This window comes from Anomaloglossus baeobatrachus, chromosome 12 (assembly GCF_048569485.1).
Source record: "Anomaloglossus baeobatrachus isolate aAnoBae1 chromosome 12, aAnoBae1.hap1, whole genome shotgun sequence".
NCBI classification, from domain to species: Eukaryota; Metazoa; Chordata; class Amphibia; order Anura; family Aromobatidae; genus Anomaloglossus; species Anomaloglossus baeobatrachus.
Window position 1 is genome coordinate 68,160,764 of NC_134364.1, and position 21,969 is coordinate 68,182,732.

Genomic DNA, 21,969 nt, shown 5'->3' on the forward strand with positions numbered 1-21,969 from the left:
GTGCGCCGGGGACTTAGCGCCGACCGCGCTTTTACGGCGGCGGCGCTTATAAATTTAGTCCCCGGCTTTTGCGGCCTAGCTCCGCTTCGTTCCCGCCCCCTCCCTGTCAATCAGGGAAGGGGAGAGACGCTGTACGTTTACTCAGCGCCGAGGGCTGGAGCCTTATTTACATGCTCCAGCCCTCTCACTTGGCACAGTGGGACGCAGGTTTCCAGCTTTTAGTCTGGCACGCCCAGGGCCCGCCCCCCCTCCACAGGACGCCGGCAGCCATTCCTGCATGCAGTCTGGCTGGAGGACGGACGCAGGCTCTGGGAGACCCAAGACTAGGGATTCTGGCGACCACACACCCGTGTTTAGCGGGCGGTAAGCAGCACTTTAGTGCTGGCCGCCCTAGTGCCACAGTGTGTATTGGTGTACTCTTTCCTGTACCTGATATATATATATATATATATATATATATATATATATATATATATATATATATATATATATATATACTGCACTGTACGGTCGCTTCTTGGCTGTATACCCTATATTGCTCTGGGAAGACAACAACATGTCATCCACAAAACGCAAGGGTGCCAAGGCACGGGCTGTATACACTGCTTGTACAGCATGTGGGGCTAATCTACCAGCAGGCTCCAACGACTCTCATTGTGTGCAATGTTCAGTCCCAGTGGCACTTCGTCAGCCAGAGCCTATGGTGGTAGTAGCCCAGGCAGAGACGCCTGTGAACCCTGCCCCGGTGACGGGGACAGAATTTGCAGTCTTTGCTGATAAAATGTCTGTGACTATGACAAAAATTCTGGAGACCTTGCAGTCCAGGCCAGTTGCTCAGACCATGGACACTGCTGTGCCTATGTTCCCCGGTCCCCCTCAGTTGGAACTAATCCGTACTTCAAGGGGGTCCCAGGCATCACAGGCTGAGGGCTCTGACTCAGATGACAGTCCCAGGCCGCCTAAGCGAGCTCGCTGGGAGAGACCCTCCACGTCATCACGCGGGTCAGGGTCTCAGCGAGAAGGGTCTCTATATGATGAGACAGAAGGGGGTGATCAGGAGTCTAGTCCTGACACCGCACTCAATTTGGATACGCCAGATGGTGACGCCATGGTAGATGACCTTATAGCGGCCATCAATAGGCTGTTGGATATTTCTCCCCCAGCCCCTTCAGTAGAGGAGGCAGCTGCCCAGCAGGAGAAATTCCATTTCCTGTATCCCAAGCGTAAATTGAGCACCTTTCTGGACCACTCTGACTTCAGAGCATCAATCCAGAAACACCATGCTTATCCGGACAAGCGTTTTTCCAAACGTCTTAAGGATACACGTTATCCCTTTCCCCCTGACGTGGTCAAACGCTGGACCCAGTGTCCAAAAGTGGACCCTCCAATATCCAGGCTTGCAGCTAGATCCATAGTTGCAGTGGAGGATGGGGCTTCACTTAAAGATGCCAATGACAGACAGATGGACCTTTGGTTGAAATCTGTCTATGAAGCTATTGGCGCGTCGTTTGCTCCAGCATTCGCGGCCGTGTGGGCGCTCCAAGCTATTTCAGCTGGTTTGGCACAGGTGGACTCTTTCATACGTCCAGCAGTGCCGCAAGTGGCGTCCTTAACTACGCAAATGACTGCGTTTGCGACCTACGCTATTAATGCGGTACTGGACTCTACGAGCCGTACCGCAATGGCTTCCGCCAACTCTGTAGTTTTGCGCAGAGCCTTGTGGTTAAAGGAATGGAAAGCAGATTCTGCTTCTAAAAAATGTTTAACCAGCTTGCCATTATCTGGGGACAGACTGTTCGGTGAGCAATTGGCGGAAATCATTAAACAGTCCAAAGGTAAGGACTCTTCCTTACCCCAGCCCAGATCAAGCAAACCTCAACAGAGGAAGTGGCAGTCAAAGTTTCGGTCCTTTCGAGGCTCGGGCAAGCCCCAATTCTCCTCGTCCAAAGGGACTCAGAAAGAGCAAAGGAGCTCTGATTCATGGCGGGCTCACTCACGCCCCAAGAAAGCAGCCGGAGGTACCGCTTCCAAGGCGGCTGCCTCATGACTTTCGGCCGCCTCCCTCCGCATCCTCGGTCGGTGGCAGGCTCTCCCGCTTTTGCGACATTTGGCTGCCACAGGTCAAAGACCGGTGGGTAACAGACACTTTGTCTCACGGGTACAGGATAGAGTTCAGTTCTCGTCCTCCGCCTCGCTTCTTCAGAACTTCCCCACATCCCGACCGAGCAGATGCCCTTCTGCAGGCGGTGAATTCTCTAAGAGCAGAAGGAGTGGTGGTCCCTGTTCCTCTTCAGGAACAAGGACAAGGTTTTTACTCCAATCTCTTTGTGGTGCCAAAAAAGGACGGCTCATTCCGTCCTGTTCTGGACCTAAAACTGCTCAACAAGCACGTGAATGCCAGGCGGTTCCGGATGGAATCCCTCCGCTCAGTCATTGCCTCTATGTCTCAAGGAGATTTCCTAGCATCAATAGACATCAAAGATGCTTATCTACACGTGCCGATTGCTACAGAGCACCAACGTTTTCTACGCTTCGTGATAGGAGACGACCATCTTCAATTCGTAGCTCTGCCATTTGGTCTGGCGACAGCCCCACGGGTGTTCACCAAGGTCATGGCGGCAGTGGTAGCAGTCTTGCACTCTCAGGGACACTCTGTGATCCCTTACTTGGACGATCTACTTGTCAAGGCACCCTCTCAGGAGGCATGCCAACTCAGCCTGAATGTTGCACTGGAGACTCTCCAGACATTCGGGTGGATCATCAACTTCTCAAAGTCAAATCTGTCACCGACCCAATCGCTAACGTATCTTGGCATGGAGTTTCATACTCTCTCAGCGATAGTGAAGCTTCCGCTGGACAAGCAGAGGTCACTACAGACTGGGGTGCAGGCTCTCCTTCAAAGTCAGTCGCACTCCTTAAGACGCCTCATGCACTTCCTCGGGAAGATGGTGGCGGCAATGGAGGCGGTTCCGTTTGCGCAGTTTCATCTGCGCCCACTTCAATGGGACATTCTCCGCCAATGGGACGGGAAGTCAACATCCCTGGACAGGAAAGTCTCCCTTTCCCAGACGGCCAAAGACTCTCTGCAGTGGTGGCTTCTTCCCACCTCATTATCACAGGGAAGATCCTTCCTACCACCGTCCTGGGCGGTGGTCACGACAGACGCGAGTCTGTCAGGGTGGGGAGCAGTTTTTCTCCACCACAGGGCTCAGGGTACGTGGACTCAGCAGGAGTCCACCCTTCCGATCAATGTTCTGGAGATCAGAGCAGTGTATCTTGCCCTACTAGCCTTCCGGCAGTGGCTGGAAGGAAAGCAGATCCGAATTCAGTCGGACAACTCCACAGCGGTGGCATACATCAACCACCAAGGGGGGACACGCAGTCGGCAAGCCTTCCAGGAAGTCCGGCGGATTCTGATGTGGGTGGAAGCCACGGCCTCCACCATATCCGCAGTTCACATCCCCGGCGTGGAAAACTGGGAAGCAGACTTCCTCAGTCGCCAGGGCATGGACGCAGGGGAATGGTCCCTTCACCCGGACGTGTTTCAGGAAATCTGTCGCCGCTGGGGACGGCCGGATGTCGACTTAATGGCGTCCCGGCACAACAACAAGGTCCCAACCTTCATGGCACGGTCTCGCGATCACAGAGCTCTGGCGGCAGAAGCCTTAGTGCAAGATTGGTCGCAGTTCCGGCTCCCTTATGTGTTTCCACCTCTGGCACTCTTGCCCAGAGTGTTGCGCAAGATCAGATCCGATTGCGGCCGCGTCATACTCGTCGCCCCAGACTGGCCGAGGAGGTCGTGGTACCCGGATCTGTGGCATCTCACGGTCGGCCAACCGTGGGCACTACCAGACCGTCCAGACTTACTGTCCCAAGGGCCGTTTTTCCATCGGAATTCTGCGGCCCTGAACCTGACTGTGTGGCCATTGAGTCCTGGATCCTAGCGTCTTCAGGATTATCCCAAGGGGTCGTTGCCACCATGAGACAGGCTAGGAAGCCCACGTCCGCTAAGATCTACCACAGAACGTGGAGGATATTCTTATCCTGGTGCTCTGCTCAGGGAGTGTCTCCCTGGCCATTTGCATTGCCTACATTTCTTTCTTTCCTGCAATCTGGGTTAGAAAAAGGTTTGTCGCTCGGCTCCCTTAAAGGGCAGGTCTCGGCGCTATCCGTCTTTTTTCAGAAGCGTCTAGCACGACTTTCTAAGGTACGCACGTTCCTGCAGGGGGTTTGTCATATCGTACCCCCGTACAAGCGGCCATTAGATCCATGGGATCTGAACAGGGTACTGGTTGCCCTCCAGAAGCCACCCTTCGAGCCTCTGAGGGAGGTTTCACTTTCTAGACTATCACAGAAAGTGGCTTTTCTGGTAGCGATCACATCTCTTCGGAGAGTGTCTGAGCTAGCAGCGCTGTCATCCAAGGCTCCCTTCCTGGTCTTCCACCAGGACAAGGTAGTGCTGCGACCCATTCAGGAGTTTCTCCCGAAGGTGGTATCCTCTTTTCATCTTAATCAGGATATCTCTTTGCCTTCTTTTTGTCCTCATGCAGTTCATCGCTATGAGAAGGATTTACATTTGTTAGATCTGGTGAGAGCACTCAGAATCTACATTTCCCGCACGGCGCCCCTGCGCCGTTCGGATGCACTCTTTGTCCTTGTCGCTGGTAAGCGCAAAGGGTTGCAGGCTTCCAAGGCCACCCTGGCTCGATGGATCAAAGAACCAATTCTTGAAGCCTACCGTTCTGCTGGGCTTCCGGTTCCATCAGGGCTGAAGGCCCATTCTACCAGAGCCGTGGGTGCGTCCTGGGCATTACGACACCAGGCTACGGCTCAACAGGTGTGCCAGGCAGCTACCTGGTCGAGTCTGCACACTTTCACCAAACATTATCAGGTGCATACCTATGCTTCGGCGGACGCCAGCCTAGGTAGAAAAGTCCTGCAGGCGGCAGTTGCCTCCCCGTAGGGGAGGGCTGTCTTTGCAGCTCTAACATGAGGTATTTCTTTACCCACCCAGGGACAGCTTTTGGACGTCCCAATCGTCTGGGTCTCCCAATGGAGCGCCGAAGAAGAAGGGAATTTTGTTACTTACCGTAAATTCCTTTTCTTCTAGCTCCTATTGGGAGACCCAGCACCCGCCCTGTTGTCCTTCGGGATTTTTGGTTGTTTTTCGGGTACACATGTTGTTCATGTTGAATGGTTTTCAGTTCTCCGATGTTACTTCGGAGTGAATTTGTTTAAACCAGTTATTGGCTTTCCTCCTTCTTGCTTTTGCACTAAAACTGGTGAGCCAGTGATCCCACTGGGGGTGTATAGCCAGAAGGGGAGGGGCCTTACACTTTTTAGTGTAATTGCTTTGTGTGGCCTCCGGAGGCAGTGCTATACACCCAATCGTCTGGGTCTCCCAATAGGAGCTAGAAGAAAAGGAATTTACGGTAAGTAACAAAATTCCCTTCTTTGTGTACTCACCGTAAAATCGTTTTCTCTTAGCCATCATTAGGGGACACAGCTCACTCCCTGTTGGGCCTTAGCTTTTTTCTGTCTCAGTACTTTTTTGTTATGAGTATTCACTCACGTTTTTTGTTACTTGTTCTCCTACTGCTTGTGTACTAAAACTGAAGTAGCCTGGCTGGGCCAGGGGGTGTATACTGCAGGGGAGGAGCTAACATCTTTGCATCTACTTATGCTGCTTATCCATAGGAGAACACTAACACCAATGGTCCTGTGTCCCCCAATGATGGCTAAGAGAAAATGATTTTACGGTGAGTACACAAAAATCCGTTTTTTTTTTTTTTTGTTGTTGCCCAAATCTGCATGTTTATCCTTATGCCAGCAAAGTCAATGAGCATTCTGAAGTTTTGTGCGCACGTTGCTTAATTTTTCCTTGCAGTTTTGGGTGCAGAAAAAATCTGCAGCTGTCAATTGTTGCGTTTTTTAGCCTTTTCAGGCATTGATTTACCCAAAAACGGTGCAGATTATAGGTGCAGTAATTCTCTGCAGTGTGCGCACACACCCTTAGGCTATGTGCCCACGTTGCGTTGTGTCCCTGCAGAAATTTCTGCAGTGATTTGAACAGCACATGTGCGCTTCAAATCGCTACAGAAACACTGCGTAATGAATGCAGTGAAAAGCCGATTTCATGCGCTCTGGGTGCTGCCCCCACCATAGACAGAGCTGGGGCTGCATCCAAAGCGCACGGAATAAGTGACATGTTACTTTTTAGAACGCAGCGATTTGGCAGCATGCAAATCGCTGCGTTCTAAAACGCAACGTGCGCATGGGTTATGCACAATCTTCATAGATTGTGCAAGGGACGCAGGACGCATGCAGTTACGCTGCGTATTGCACTGCAGCTTAACTGCATGCAATACGCACACGTGGGCACAGAGCCTTAGAGGTTATCCAATGCCTCCCAGACCCAATGTTACACATTGCTGCCTATCATCTGCTACTTTTTGTGAGTTGAAGGTAATTCTTGGAATCCCACAGGTCTGATATTATCCTCAATAATATGAAAAAAATTGCAACACCTTCTCTGAAAAGAGTATGCAATTGGGGGGACTGGGTAGATCTAAAAGTAACATATTTCAGTGGCAGACGTGTGCTTTTGTAGTACCTGTGTGTATAGACACTCCTGGAAAAGCCCTTTAACCCCTTCACAGCCTTTGATGTGGGCTCACATGCCAAGCCTGCATCTTTCCCTGCAAATGACAGCTGATTTAATCAGCCATCAAGTGCCTCTAATAGCTGTGGGGTGGAGTGGTTCTCTGCCTGCAGCTGTTAGGCCCTGTGCACACACTGCATTTTTACCCGCGTTTTTTTGTCACTTCTTTTCATAGACAATGGTAAAAAACGCAGGGACCAACTTGCGGAAAAAAAACATCAAAAACGTGGTAAAAACGCATGCGTTTTTCGATGCGTTATTGGTGCGTTTTTTGAACGCAAGTGCGCTAATCGCCGGAGGCCTAGTTTCGTTTTCCTGCCCTCGCATGTCACTCATGCAGAGGGACAGGTTCGGCTCCTCCCGGCGGCCGTTCTACACAGGGGAGGGACACTCCCCACTGCTGGGGCGTCCCTCCTTCCCGGCAGGTCTCTATAGCCCTCCAGTTCCTGCCCTTTTATAGGAACGCCCCTAGTCCCGCCCCCTCCATTTCTCAGGCAGAGTTCACTCTGCTCTGGGACATCCTGCATTCTGCATCTCTGCTGAGGTGCTGCGCTCTGGGGGACCGGGCTTCGGGATCTGGAGGGCACACAACACCGCGCTCAGCGGTCTGGTAAGCCACAGCCGGTCTCCGGTTGTGGACCTCTGTATATTCTCCCTGGGGTTCATTCTCTGCAAAGCCCCCACTCCAGCAGCATGTCTCACACAAGGAGAAAGGCTCCAAGGCTTTATTCTGCATGCACTGCATGTAAGCTCCTGCTGCCTGAGCCGAGCATTTATCCACACTGTGATGGTTGCTCTAACTTGGCGGTGCCACAGCTTGGAGTCTCACCCCCAGTGGTCTCTCAGGCTGCTGCTGCACCTGTGATTGAACCCCCGGCCTGGGTAGAGTCCTTTTCTAGGTCCATATCCCAGTCATTTGCTGAGTCCATGGGACTTTTGTCCAGAACTTTGATGAATATGCATCAGCCCCCCTCTCAGGGTGCCTCTAATACTCTTGACAGAGGACTCCTATGTATCCCATCGATTTCTCTGAGGGTGACTCAGATCTTAGTGATTTGATTGCTTCTATTAATTCTGTGCTGGATCTCAATCAGCCAGTATCACAGGAGCAACTCTCTTTGGCAGAAAAACATCAGTTTACCTCGCCTAAGAGAGTGAAGAGTGTGTTCTTTAACCACTCCAGTTTTCAGACCGCTGTGACCAAACCCAGGGCCTGCCCTGACAAATGCTTTCCAAAGCGTGGTTCTGATGACCGGTTTCCATTTCCACCTGAGGTGGTCAAGGAGTGGTCTCACTCCCCAAAGGTAGACCCCCCAGTGTCTAGGCTCTCAGCCCGGACCGTTGTGTCGGTGGCTGACGGCACCTCACTTAAGGATTCCACTGACCGTCAGGTTAACCTTCTGGCCAAATCTGTGTACGAAGCTGCGGGGGCCGCGTTTTCCCCGACTTTTGCAGCAGTGTGGGCTCTCAAAGCCATCTCTGCTTCTCTAGAGGAGATGCATTCCCTCACCAAGGAATCTATGCCTGAGATGGTTGCCTTAACTTCTCAAGCTTCAGCCTTTTCATCTTATGCCATGTCTGCCATGCTAGAGGCTGCTCACCGCACTGCGGTGGCTTCAGCTAATTCTCTTGTTATCCGCAGGATTTTGTGGCTTCGAGAGTGGAAGGCAGATGCTTCGTCCAAGAAGTTTCTTGCTGGGCTCCCTTTTGCTGGTTCACGGCTGTTCGGAGAACAGCTGGATGAAATCATTAAAGAAGCTACTGGCGGGAAGAGTACTTCCATGCCACAAACCAAGACCAGGAAACCCGCCCAGGGTAGGAATCAATCGAGGTTTCGTTCCTTTCGTTCCTCCAACTGGTCATCCTCTAAGCCTTCCGCCTCGTCCGCTAACTCAGCCAAGGATCAGAAATCCAACTGGCGCCCAAAAGCGCGTCCGCAGAAGACCGCAGGAGGTTCTGCCACTAAGGCAGACGTCCTTAGTCGGTGGCAGGCTCTCCCACTTTGGCACCGCTTGGTTAAAGCAGGTCTCCGATCAGTGGGTGAGAGACATCATATCTCACGGCTACAGGATAGAATTCTCTTCCAGCCCTCCAAACAGATTTTTTCTCTCAACTCCCCCCTGCTCCAAGGCCGCCGCCTTCTCGCAGGCCGTGGCGTCCTTGCAGGCAAACGGAGTGATTGTCCCAGTTCCCGCTCAGGAATGGTTCAGAGGTTTTTACTCAAATCTCTTCCTAGTTCCAAAAAAGGACGGTACCTTCCGGCCCATCCTGGATCTCAAGCTTCTCAACAAGCATGTCCGGGTGCGGCATTTTCGCATGGAGTCTCTGCGATCAGTCATTGCCTCTATGACCTAAGGGGAGTTCCTGGCGTCCATCGACATCAGAGATACCTATCTACATGTGCCAATCGCAGTGTCACATCAGCGTTGGTTACGTTTTGCGATAGGAGAGGATCATTTCCAATTCGTGGCTCTCCCCTTCGGGTTAGCCACGGCCCCTCAGGTATTCACCAAGGTCATGGCGGCAGTGATTGCGGCCATGCACCTCCAGGGGTTAGCAGTGCTTCCTTATCTGGACGACCTTCTGGTCAAGGGTCCACCCAGCGCAGACTGTCAGCGGAGTGTTTCTCTCACTCTCGCCACCCTAGCCCATTGGATTGTCAATCTTCCCAAATCCACTCTGACTCCGACCCAGAGTCTCCCGTACCTAGGGATGCAGTTCGAGACTTTGCCGGCACTTGTGAAGTTGCCCTTAATCAAACAGCAGTCTCTCCGGCTAGCGGTGCGCTCTCTCCTGAGGCCCCGCTGTTATTCCCTCAGGCGCCTGATGCAGGTGCTGGGTCAAATGGTGGCTTCCATGGAGGCGGTTCCCTTTGCCCAGTTCCATCTGCGTCCTCTGCAGCTGGACCTTCTCCGCTGTTGGGACAAGCGGCCTTCCTCCTTACAGAGGTTAGTGGCTCTGTCGCCACGGACCTGGACCTCTCTTCAGTGGTGGCTTCGACCCCTCTCCCTGTCCCAAGGGCGCTCCTTCCTGGCTCCGTCCTGGGTGATTCTCACCACGGATGCCAGCCTATCCGGCTGGGGAGCGGTACTACATCACCACAGAGCTCAGGGCACTTGGACTCTGTCCGAGTCAGCCCTTTCAGTCAATGTGCTGGAAACCAGAGCTGTGCTTCTAGCTCTCCTAGCCTTTCACCACCTGTTGGCGGGCAGGCACATTCGAGTCCAGTCAGACAACGCGACAGCGGTTGCCTACATCAATCACCAAGGCGGGACACGCAGCCGCCTGGCAATGTTGGAGGTCCAACGCATTCTTCAATGGGCGGAGGACTCCAAGTCCACCATATCCGCAGTCCACATCCCTGGCGTAGAAAACTGGGAGGCAGATTATCTCAGCCGTCAATCCGTGGACGGTGGCGAGTGGTCCCTGCACCCGGCAGTGTTTCAGTCAATCTGCCGCAAGTGGGGCACTCCGGACGTGGACCTAATGGCATCCCGTCACAACAACAAGGTTCCGGTTTACGTGGCTCGCTCCCACGATCCTCAGGCCTTCGCCGCGGACGCTCTGGTTCAAGACTGGTCCCAGTTTCGTCTGTCCTACGTGTTTCCCCCTCTAGCTCTCTTGCCCAGAGTCCTTCGCAAGATCAGAATGGAGGGCCGTCGAGTCATCCTCATTGCACCGGACTGGCCCAGGCGAGCTTGGTATCCGGACCTGCTCCAACTGTCCGTGGAGATGCCGTGGCATCTTCCGGACCGTCCAGACCTGCTCTCGCAAGGTCCGTTTTTCCGCCCGAATTCTGCGGCATTCAAATTGACGGCGTGGCTCTTGAGTTCTGGATTTTGACTGCTTCTGGTATTCCTCCTGAAGTCATCTCCACTATGACTCAGGCCCGTAAGTCTTCCTCCGTCAAGATCTATCACAGGACTAGGAAAATTTTCCTGTCCTGGTGTCGCTCTTCCGGCCATTCTCCTTGGCCATTTTCGTTGCCGACCCTTCTGTCTTTTTTACAGTCCCGTCTGCAGCTAGGACTGTCCCTCAACTCTCTCAAGGGACAAGTCTCAGCTCTGTCAGTTCTGTTCCAGCGGCGTCTCGCCCGGCTGGCTCAGATCCGCACCTTCATGCAAGGTGCGTCTCACATCATTCCGCCTTATCGGCGGCCCTTGGATCCCTGGGACCTTAACTTGGTCCTCACGGTATTGCAGAAATCCCCCTTTGAGCCTCTTAGGGAGGTTTCTTTGTATCGTCTTTCTCAAAAGGTGGCCTTTCTAGTTGCCATAACTTCTCTCAGGAGAGTCTCTGATTTGGCTGCGCTCTCCTCGGAGTCACCTTTTCTTCGGCGCTCCATTGGGAGACCCAGACGATTGGGTGTATAGTACTGCCTCCGGAGGCCACACAAAGCATTACACTAAAAAGTGTAAGGCCCCTCCCCTTCTGGCTATACACCCCCAGTGGGATCACTGGCTCACCAGTTTTCTGCTTTGTGCGAAGGAGGTCAGACATCCACGCATAGCTCCACTGTTTAGTCAGCAGCAGCTGCTGACTATGTCGGATGGAAGAAAAGAGGGCCCATACTAGGGCCCCCAGCATGCTCCCTTCTCACCCCACTTTATGTCGGCGGTGTTTGTTAAGGTTGAGGTACCCATTGTGGGTACGGAGGCTGGAGCCCACATGCTGTTTTCCTTCCCCATCCCCCTGAGGGGCTCTGAGGAAGTGGGATCTTACCGGCCCCCAAGCCCTGAGGCCGGGCTCCATCCACAGACCCATGGAACCTGCTGGATACGGAGCTGGGTACCGTTCAGGGACAAGGCCCTGCGACATTCAGGTACTCTGTGTCCCAAACAGGCCGCGCACATTCCAGACTTGCTGGGTGTGCTAGTGCGCCGGGGACAGTAGCGCTGCGCGCTGGGGTTACAGTCACTACAGTTTTTCTGAGTGACTTTATGTGTTGGGGACTGCCGCGCCGGCCGCCCCTGGAGAGGCGGCGCGGCTGCGACTTGTAGTGCGCCGGGGACTTAGCGCCGACCGTGCTTTTACGACGGCGTCGCTTATAAATTTAGTCCCCGGCTTCTGCGGCCTAGCTCCGCTTCGTTCCCGCCCCCACCCTGTCAATCAGGGCAAGGGAGAGACGCTGTACGATTAATCAGCGCCGAGGGCTGGAGTCTTATTTACATGCTCCAGCCCTCTCACTGAGCACAGGGGGACGCAGGTTTCCCGCTCTTTGTCTGCACACGCCCAGGGCCCGCCCCTCTCCACAGGACGCCGGCAGCCATTCCTACATGCAGTCTGGCTGGAGAACGGACACAGGCTCTGGGAGACCCAGACAAGGGATTTCTGGCGACCACACACCCGCGTTAAGCGGGCGGTAAGCAGCACTTTAGTGCTGGCCCCACTAGTGCCACAGTGTTATTTTGGTGTACCTTTTTTTCTCTATACCATATATATATGCATATATATATATTGCACTGTAAGGTCGCTTCTTGGCTGTATACCCTATCTTGCTCTGAGGAGACGACAACATGTCATCCGCAAAACGCAAGGGTGCCAAGACACAGGCTGTAAGCGCTGCTTGTGCCGCTTGTGGGGCTGATCTACCGGCAGGTTACAATGACCCCCATTGTGTGCAATGTTCGGTCCCTGTGCCACTTCGTCAGCCGGAGTCTATGGTGGTAGCGGCCCAGGCAGAGTCGCCGGTGAACCCGGTCCTGGTGACGGGGACAGAGTTTGCAGTTTTTGCTGACAAGATGTCTGTCACTATGACAAAGATACTAGAGACCTTGCAGGCCAGGCCAGTTACTCAGACCATGGACACTGCTGCGGCAACGTTCCCCGGTCCCCCTCAGTTGGAGTTAATCCGTGATTCAAGGGGGTCCCAGGCATCTCAGCCTGACGGCTCTGACTCAGATGACAGTCCCAGGCAGCCTAAGCGTGCTCGCTGGGAGAGACCCTCCACGTCCTCACGCGGATCAGGGTCTCAGCGAGAAGAGTCTCTACATGATGAGACAGAGGAGGGTGATCAGGAGTCTAATCCTGAAACCGCTCTCAATCTGGATACTCCTGATGGTGACGCCATGGTAAATGACCTTATAGCGGCCATGAATAGTCTATTGGAAATTTCTCCCCCTGCCCCTTCAGCAGAGGAGGCAGCTGCACAGCAGGAGAAGTTCCATTTCAGGTATCCCAAGCGTAAACTGAGTACTTTTCTGGACCACGCTGACTTCAGAGAATCAGTCCAGAAACACCATGCTTACCCAGACAAGCGTTTCTCCAAACGTCTTAAGGATACACGTTATCCCTTTCCCCCTGACGTGGTCAAACGCTGGACCCAGTGTCCAAAGGTGGACCCCCCAATCTCCAGGCTTGCGGCTAGATCCATAGTTGCAGTGGAGGATGGGGCTTCACTTAAAGATGCCAATGACAGACAGATGGACCTTTGGTTAAAGTCTGTCTATGAAGCTATCGGCGCGTCGTTTGCTCCAGCATTCGCGGCCGTGTGGGCACTCCAAGCTATTTCAGCTGGTCTGGCACAGGTGGACTCTATCATACGTCCAGCAGTGCCGCGAGTAGCGTCCCTAACCTCGCAAATGTCTGCGTTTGCGACTTACGCTATCAACGCTGTCCTGGACTCTACAAGCCGTACCTCAATGGCGTCTGCCAAATCTGTGGTTTTGCGCAGAGCCTTGTGGTTAAAGGAATGGAAAGCGGATTCTGCTTCCAAAAAATGTTAAACCAGCTTGCCACTATCTGTAGATAGACTGTTTGGTGAACAATTGGCTGAAATCATTAAACAATCCAAGGGTAAAGACTCCTCCTTACCCCAGCCCAGATCAAGCAAACCTCAACAGAGGAAGTGGCAGTCGAGGTTTCGGTCCTTTCGAGGCTCCGGCAAGACCCAATTCTCCTCGTCCAAAGGGACTCAGAAGGAGCAAAGGAGCTCAGATTCCTGGCGGGCTCACTCACGCCCCAAGAAAGCAACCGGAGGAACCGCTTCCAAGGCGGCTGCCTCATGACTTTCGGCCTCATCCCTCCGCATCCTCGGTCGGTGGCAGGCTCTCCCGCTTTTGCGACATTTGGCTGCCACAGGTCAAGGACCGGTGGGTAACAGACATTTTGTCTCACGGGTACAGGATAGAGTTCAGTTCTCGTCCTCCGCCTCGGTTCTTCAGAACTTCCCCACATCCCGACCGAGCAGATGCTCTTCTGCAGGCGGTGGGCTCACTAAGAGCAGAAGGAGTAGTGATCCCTGTTCCTCTTCAGGAACAAGGGCAAGGTTTTTACTCCAATCTCTTCGTGGTTCCAAAAAAGGACGGCTCGTTCCGACCTGTTCTGGACCTAAAGCTGCTCAACAAGCATGTGAACGCCAGGCGGTTCCGGATGGAATCCCTCCGCTCCGTCATTGCCTCAATGTCTCAAGGAGATTTCCTTGCATCAATAGACATCAAAGATGCTTATCTCCACGTGCCGATTGCTACAGAGCACCAACGTTTTCTACGTTTCGTGATAGGAGACGACCATCTCCAGTTCGTAGCTCTGCCATTTGGTCTGGCGACAGCCCCACGGGTTTTCACCAAGGTCATGGCGGCAGTGGTAGCAGTCTTGCATTCTCAGGGACATTCCGTGATCCCTTATTTAGACGATCTACTTGTCAAAGCACCCTCTCAAGAGGCATGCCAACACAGCCTGAATGTTGCGCTGGAGACTCTCCAGACTTTCGGGTGGATCATCAACTTTTCAAAGTCAAACCTGGCACCGACTCGATCACTAACGTATCTTGGCATGGAGTTTCATACTCTCTCAGCGATAGTGAAGCTTCCGCTGGACAAGCAGCGGTCACTACAGACAGGGGTGCAGTCTCTCCTTCAGGGTCAGTCGCACTCCTTAAGGCGCCTCATGCACTTCCTAGGGAAGATGGTGGCAGCAATGGAGGCAGTCCCGTTCGCGCAGTTTCATCTGCGCCCACTTCAATGGGACATTCTCCGCCAATGGGACGGGAAGACAACTTCCCTAGACAGGAAAGTCTCCCTTTCTCAGACGGCCAAGGACTCTCTGCAATGGTGGCTTCTTCCCACCTCATTATCACAGGGAAGATCATTCCTGCCCCCATCCTGGGCAGTGGTCACGACAGACGCGAGTCTGTCAGGGTGGGGAGCAGTTTTTCTCCACCACAGGGCTCAAGGGACGTGGACTCAGCAGGAGTCCACCCTTCAGATCAATGTTCTGGAAATCAGGGCAGTGTATCTTGCCCTATTAGCCTTCCAGCAGTGGCTGGAAGGAAAGCAGATCCGAATTCAGTCGGACAACTCCACAGCGGTGGCATACATCAACCACCAAGGAGGGACACGCAGTCGGCAAGCCTTCCAGGAAGTCAGGCGGATTCTGATGTGGGTGGAGGAAAGAGCATCCACCATATCAGCAGTTCACATCCCGGGCGTAGAAAACTGGGAAGCAGACTTCCTCAGTCGCCAGGGCATGGACGCAGGGGAATGGTCCCTTCACCCGGACGTGTTTCAGGAAATCTGCCGCCGCTGGGGGGTGCCGGACGTCGACCTAATGGCGTCTCGGCACAACAACAAGGTCCCGACCTTCATAGCGCGGTCTCGCGATCAAAGAGCTCTGGCGGCAGACGCCTTAGTGCAAGATTGGTCGCAGTTCCGGCTCCCTTATGTGTTTCCACCTCTGGCACTCTTGCCCAGAGTGTTACGCAAGATCAGATCCGATTGCGGCCGCGTCATACTCGTCGCCCCAGACTGGCCGAGGAGGTCGTGGTACCCGGATCTGTGGCATCTCACGGTCGGCCAACCGTGGGCACTACCAGACCGTCCAGACTTACTGTCCCAAGGGCCGTTTTTCCATCGGAATTCTGCGGCCCTGAACCTGACTGTGTGGCCATTGAGTCCTGGATCCTAGCGTCTTCAGGATTACCCCAAGGGGTCGTGGCCACCATGAGACAGGCTAGGAAGTCCACTTCTGCTAAGATCTACCACAGAACGTGGAAGATTTTCTTATCCTGGTGCTCTGCACAAGGAGTATCCCCCTGGCCATTCGCGTTACCTGTCGTTCTTTCCTTCCTGCAATCTGGGTTGGAAAAGGGCTTGTCGCTCGGCTCCCTTAAAGGGCAAGTCTCGGCACTATCCGTGTTTTTTCACAAGCGTCTAGCACGACTTTCTCAGGTGCGCACGTTCCTGCAGGGGGTTTGTCATATCGTACCTCCGTACAGGCGGCCGTTAGATCCGTGGGATCTAAACAAGGTCCTTGTTGCTCTCCAGAAGCCGCCCTTCGAGCCTCTGAGGGATGTGTCACTTTCTCGACTCTCACAGAAAGTGGCCTTTCTGGTAGCGGTCACGTCTCTTCGGAGAGTGTCTGAACTAGCAGCGCTGTCATCCAAAGCTCCTTTCCTGGTGTTCCACCAGGACAAGGTAGTGCTGCGCCCCATTCAGGAGTTTCTCCCTAAGGTGGTATCCTCTTTTCATCTTAATCAGGATATCTCCTTGCCTTCCTTTTATCCGCATGCAGTTCATCGGTATGAAAAGGATTTACATTTGTTGGATCTGGTGAGAGCACTCAGAATCTACATTTCCCGCACGGCGCCCCTGCGCCGCTCGGATGCACTCTTTGTCCTTGTCGCTGGTAAGCGCAAAGGGTCGCAGGCTTCCAAAGCCACCCTGGCTCGATGGATCAAAGAACCAATTCTTGAAGCCTACCGTTCTGCTGGGCTTCCGGTTCCATCAGGGCTGAAGGCCCATTCTACCAGAGCCGTGGGTGCGTCCTGGGCATTACGACACCAGGCTACGGCTCAACAGGTGTGCCAGGCAGCTACCTGGTCGAGTCTGCACACTGTCACCAAACATTATCAGGTGCATACCTATGCTTCGGCGGACGCCAGCCTAGGTAGAAGAGTCCTGCAGGCGGCAGTTGCCTCCCCGTAGGGAAGGGCTGTCTTTGCAGCTCTAACATGAGGTATTTCTTTACCCACCCAGGGACAGCTTTTGGACGTCCCAATCGTCTGGGTCTCCCAATGGAGCGCCGAAGAAGAAGGGAATTTTGTTACTTACCGTAAATTCCTTTTCTTCTAGCTCCTATTGGGAGACCCAGCACCCGCCCTGTTGTCCTTCTGGATTTTTGGTTGTTTTTCGGGTACACATGTTGTTCATGTTGAATGGTTTTCAGTTCTCCGATGTTACTTCGGAGTGAATTTGTTTAAACCAGTTATTGGCTTTCCTCCTTCTTGCTTTTGCACTAAAACTGGTGAGCCAGTGATCCCACTGGGGGTGTATAGCCAGAAGGGGAGGGGCCTTACACTTTTTAGTGTAATGCTTTGTGTGGCCTCCGGAGGCAGTACTATACACCCAATCGTCTGGGTCTCCCAATAGGAGCTAGAAGAAAAGGAATTTACGGTAAGTAACAAAATTCCCTTCTTTTGGTTTTTCACCAAGACAAGGTAGTTCTCCGTCCGACCCCGGACTTTCTTCCTAAGGTGGTCTCTCCCTTCCACCTTAACCAGGATAATTCCTTGCCTTCCTTCTGTCCGTCCCCTGTTCATCGCTTTGAGAAAGCGCTGCATACTCTAGATCTGGTGCGTGCTCTCCGGATCTATGTGTCTCGCACCGCTGCGCTTAGGCGGTGCACCTCTCTTTTTGTGCTAACCACAGGGCGGCGCAAGGGTCTCTCTGCTTCTAAGCCGACCTTGGCCCGTTGGATTAGATCGACCATTTCGGACGCCTACCAGAGTACTCAGGTGCCTCCCCCGCCGGGGATCAAAGCACACTCGACCAGAGCTGTCGGTGCCTCTTGGGCTTTTAGGCACCAGGCTACGGCTCAACAAGTCTGTCAGGCTGCCACTTGGACTAGCCTGCATACCTTTTCGAAGCACTACCAAGTGCATGCTCATGCTTCGGCAGATGCGAGCTTGGGCAGACGCATCCTTCAGGCAGCTGTCGCCCACTTGTGATGTTAGGCTCCGCCTACTTCTTAGTTTTTTCTGTTTATTCCCACCCAGGGACAGCTTTGGAACGTCCCATGGTCTGGGTCTCCCAAAGGAACGATGAAGAAAAAAAAGAGAATTTTGTTACTTACCGTAAATTCTTTTTCTTATAGTTCCGTATTGGGAGACCCAGACCATGGGTGTTTAGCTTCTGCCTCCGGAGGACACACAAAGTACTACACTAAAAAGTGTAGCTCCTCCCTCTGAGCTTATACACCCCCTGGTGAGCAGACCCAGCCAGTTTAGTGCAAAAGCTGAAGGAGAATAGCCACCCACAAGTAGAACCGAGTAAGAACCGGAACAACCGGACTCTGTCCACGACAACAGCCGGTGATAACACACGGAACAAGAAAATTGCCAACAGGCAACACGGAGGGAGCTGGGTCTCCCAATACGGAACTATAAGAAAAAGAATTTACGGTAAGTAACAAAATTCTCTTTTGGCAGCAAAAAACACACAAAAACGCAGCGCGTTTTTGATCACTGCGTTCTGCGGCATTTTTCCAATGCAAAAAACACAGTAAAACGCAGGAAAGAATTGACATGTTCATTTTTTATTTTTTTTTTGCTCAAAAACACAGCTAAAATAAGTTGTGTGTGGACAGCAAAATGAAAAGTCATAGACTTTGCTGGAGAAGCAAAGTCATGCAGCTATTGCTCACTCCCATTAGTGGTCCCGTGATGGGATGTGGGGCGCCGATGGATTTCCATGACAGTCAGGGGTCTGCTGATGACCCTGTGTCTGTCATGACGATCTTCCTGTGAACGCTGGCTGTGAGCGACATTCATAGGAGATTGTGGTTTTCACTATACATAGCTGACGCACCGCTCTGTACAGCACAAGCGATCGGACAATCACGGCTTCAAGTTCCATCTATTCAAAATGGTATTGGTACAAATGTCGTCTCAGGGGGCAAAAAATAATCCCCCACCCAGCCCCAGATCCCGAAAAATGAAAACGTTACGGGTCACGGAAAAAGGCGACAAAAGCAGAAAGGTTTTCACTACTTAGATTTTAAAAAAAAACAAACTATACATGTTTGGTATCTGCGTACTCGTACTGACCCGAGGAATCATAATGCCAGGTCCGTTTTACCATATAGTGAAGATGGTAAATAAAAATGTGGACTTGCACTTTTTTTGCAATTTAATGCACTTGGAATTGTATTCCTGCTTTCCAGCGCATCACATAATAAAATGAATGATGTGATTCAAAAGTGCAACTCGTCCTGCAGAAAATGAGCCCTCATATGGAGAATGTAGACGGAAAAATAATAGTGATGGCTCTTGGAAGAAGGGGAGGGAAAAAAAAAACCGGAAAATAAGTGGTGAGAGATTTAAAGCAGGTGGAGTAATTCTGTTCTTATTTCTTTATGTAGCTACTAAAAATGGATTTTGACTATGAGGAGGTGCCAATCGACAAACACGATGAGGAGTATCGCAGTGAAGACATCCACATTCTGCAAATCTGCAAGAAAAAATAAGTGAGTCACACGTCCTCGAGAACGTCGCCGGTATGATGGTATTTTTGGCTAAAGATCATTTTTGCAAAATGTTGCACCTTTTGCCTTCCATTGCTGCACTGTCTATTACTAGCCTCAGAATGAATTAACTGAGAATCAATCAGTGGACTTGCTCACACCAGAAAGTGTTTAACTCTTTATCTTCCTGGTTATAAGCTTCTCTCAGCTGATTTATGACCACATGAAGGTTGAACTCAACTTTGTGAACTGAGAGGAGTTTAGAATAAGGAAGATAAGGGCTATAAATGGTGCAAATTGTTAATCAGACACTACTTGGACTGTACGTTGATGATATGTGATGCCTTTGGTTAATTTTGATCCTGAAAAGTGAATATGACTCTGTGGGCTGCAAAAAAAAATCACCGTAGAAAACCTCATTGTGGTCCGTCCATGAAAACCACAGACCACGTAAGTGGTTCATGGTCGTCCGACTGAGGCCTTAGGTGAATCCAAGAAGTTCTAGTAGCATGGTTTTATGTTAAGTTTTGTACAAATATAGTCTAGAATGTGTATGTAGGTTAGCAGATTGAATAATAATGTAATGAATGGACTGGATGGGTTACGTTTAATTTAGTATTCTTATTGTTTATTGGTTTTAAAATGACAAACAGAAGGAACAGTTTTAATAGAGGAGTCTAATGATTAATGATGTCCATGGCTTGTAATGAAAGAAGGCTATGAACAGTGTAAAGTTAAGTAAAAATATGCTGATGCTGTGATGTGGCCCAATGCTGGTATGTGCCCCCATCGTGGTGCAGCCGCCATCCTGACATGTGCACCCATCCTGCGGGGAAGGGCGCCTTCACACTTGCGATCAGCGTAATCCGCCACTATGGAGAATAGTGCAGTCCGTTAACGCACTGCGCTATTCTCCATAGACTTGTATTGATGACGCACTGTAACGCAAGTGTCTGCGTTGCATCCGCTGGACGACGCTGAGTCGTTATTTTGACGCAGCGTCGGGCGGAGGGAATGTTATACGTAGCGTTTTTTGGGTCGGTAAAATGACGCACATTGACAGATTCCGTTGGAATCCGCCAAGGTGTCTAATGATTGTCTATGGTGGTGGATTCCGCTGCTATGCGCTAAGCGGCGGAATCCGCTGACAAATTCCGTCACTTTCTAAAATCACTCCTGGTCTCTGAGCCCACCCCCCCCCCCCCACTCCTCTCATACTCACCGATCACCGGCGCGGTGCTGCACCGCTGTCACGCTGCTCCGGCGGCTTTTCCTCTTTTGAAAAAATTCCGGCCGCCCATTATTCAATCACGTATTCCCTGCTTCCCCCGCCCACCGGCGCCTATGATCGGTTGCAGTCAGACCCGGCCCCACGCTGAGTGACAGCTGTCTCACTGCAACCAATCACAGCCGTCGGTGGGCAGGTCCATATTGTGCAGTAAAATAAATACAAAAATTAAAAAAAAGACGTGCGGTCCCCCCCAATTTTGATACCAGCCAAGATAAAGCCACACGGCTGAAGGCTGGTATTCTCAGGATGGGGAGCCCTACGTTATGGGGAGCCCCCCAGCCTAACAGTAGCCGCAGTCGCCCGGAATTGCTGCATCCATTAGATGCGATAGTCCCGGGACTCTACCCGGCTCATCCCGAATTGCCCTGGTGCGGAGGTAATAAGGAGTTAATGGCAGCAGCCCGTAACTGCCACTAAGTCCTAAGTTAATCATGGCAGGCATCTCCCAGAGATACCTTCCATAATTAACCTGCAAATTAAAGAAAATAAACACATACACTCGAAAAAATCCTTAATTTGGAATAAAAGACAAAAAACACCCTCTTTCTTCGGCGCTCCATTGGGAGACCCAGACGATTGGGTGTATAGCTACTGCCTCCGGAGGCCACACAAAGTATTACACTAAAAAGTGTAAGGCCCCTCCCCTTCTGCATATACACCCCCCGTGGATCACGGGCTGCTTCAGTTTTATGCTTTGTGCGAAGGAGGTCAGACATCCACGCATAGCTCCACTGTTTAGTCAGCAGCAGCTGCTGACTATGTCGGATGGAAGAAAAGTGGGCCCATATGGGGCCCCCAGCATGCTCCCTTCTCACCCCACTTTTGTCGGGTGTTTGTTAAGGTTGAGGTACCCATTGCGGGTACGGAGGCTGGAGCCCACATGCTGTTTTCCTTCCCCATCCCCCCTCGGGGCTCTGGGTGAAGTGGGATCTTACCGGTCTCCAGGCACTGAGACCGGGCTCCATCCACAGACCCGGAGATCCTGCTGGATATGGAGCTGGGTATCGTCAGGGCAGGGCCCTGCTACATTAAGGTACTCTGTGTCCCCGTACACATTGCGCACACACACACCAGCATTGCTGGGAGTGCTAGTGCGCCGGGGACAACAGCGCGGAGCGCTTGTGCTATTATTCACTGCAGCTTAGCTGAGTGAATTTATGTGTTAGAAACTGCCGCGCCGGCCGCTGCGGGGTGTTTTACACTGTGGCGCGGCTGGGACTTGTGGTGCGCCGGGGACTTCCGCGCTGGCCGTGCACATAGGACGGCCGCGCTTATTACTCGAGTCCCCGGCTTTGCGGCCTAGTTTCTTCAGCGCTCTATTGGGAGACCCAGACGATTGGGGTATAGCTACTGCCTCCGGAGGCCACACAAAGCACTACACTAAAAAGTGCAAGGCCCCTCCCCTTCTGGCTATACCCCCCCGTGGTATCACGGGTTCTCCAGTTTTCAAGCTTTGTGCGAAGGAGGTCAGACATCCATGCATAGCTCCACAGATTTTAGTCAGCAGTAGCTGCTGACTATTTCGGATGGAAGAAAAGAGGGCCCATATAGGGCCCCC

The 21,969-nt window shown here is 52.2% G+C and overlaps 1 protein-coding gene across 1 annotated transcript in view; it reads left to right on the plus strand.

The window, feature by feature from the left end:
* The window catches only part of VCPKMT (valosin containing protein lysine methyltransferase), a 69,014-nt gene that overhangs the window by 34,453 nt on the left and 12,592 nt on the right, over positions 1–21,969 (plus strand). Inside the window, exon 5 of the mRNA XM_075329488.1 lies at positions 19,019–19,123. Within this exon, the coding sequence (XP_075185603.1) occupies positions 19,019–19,123 (105 nt within the window). The remainder of the gene's footprint in view (positions 1–19,018; positions 19,124–21,969) is intronic.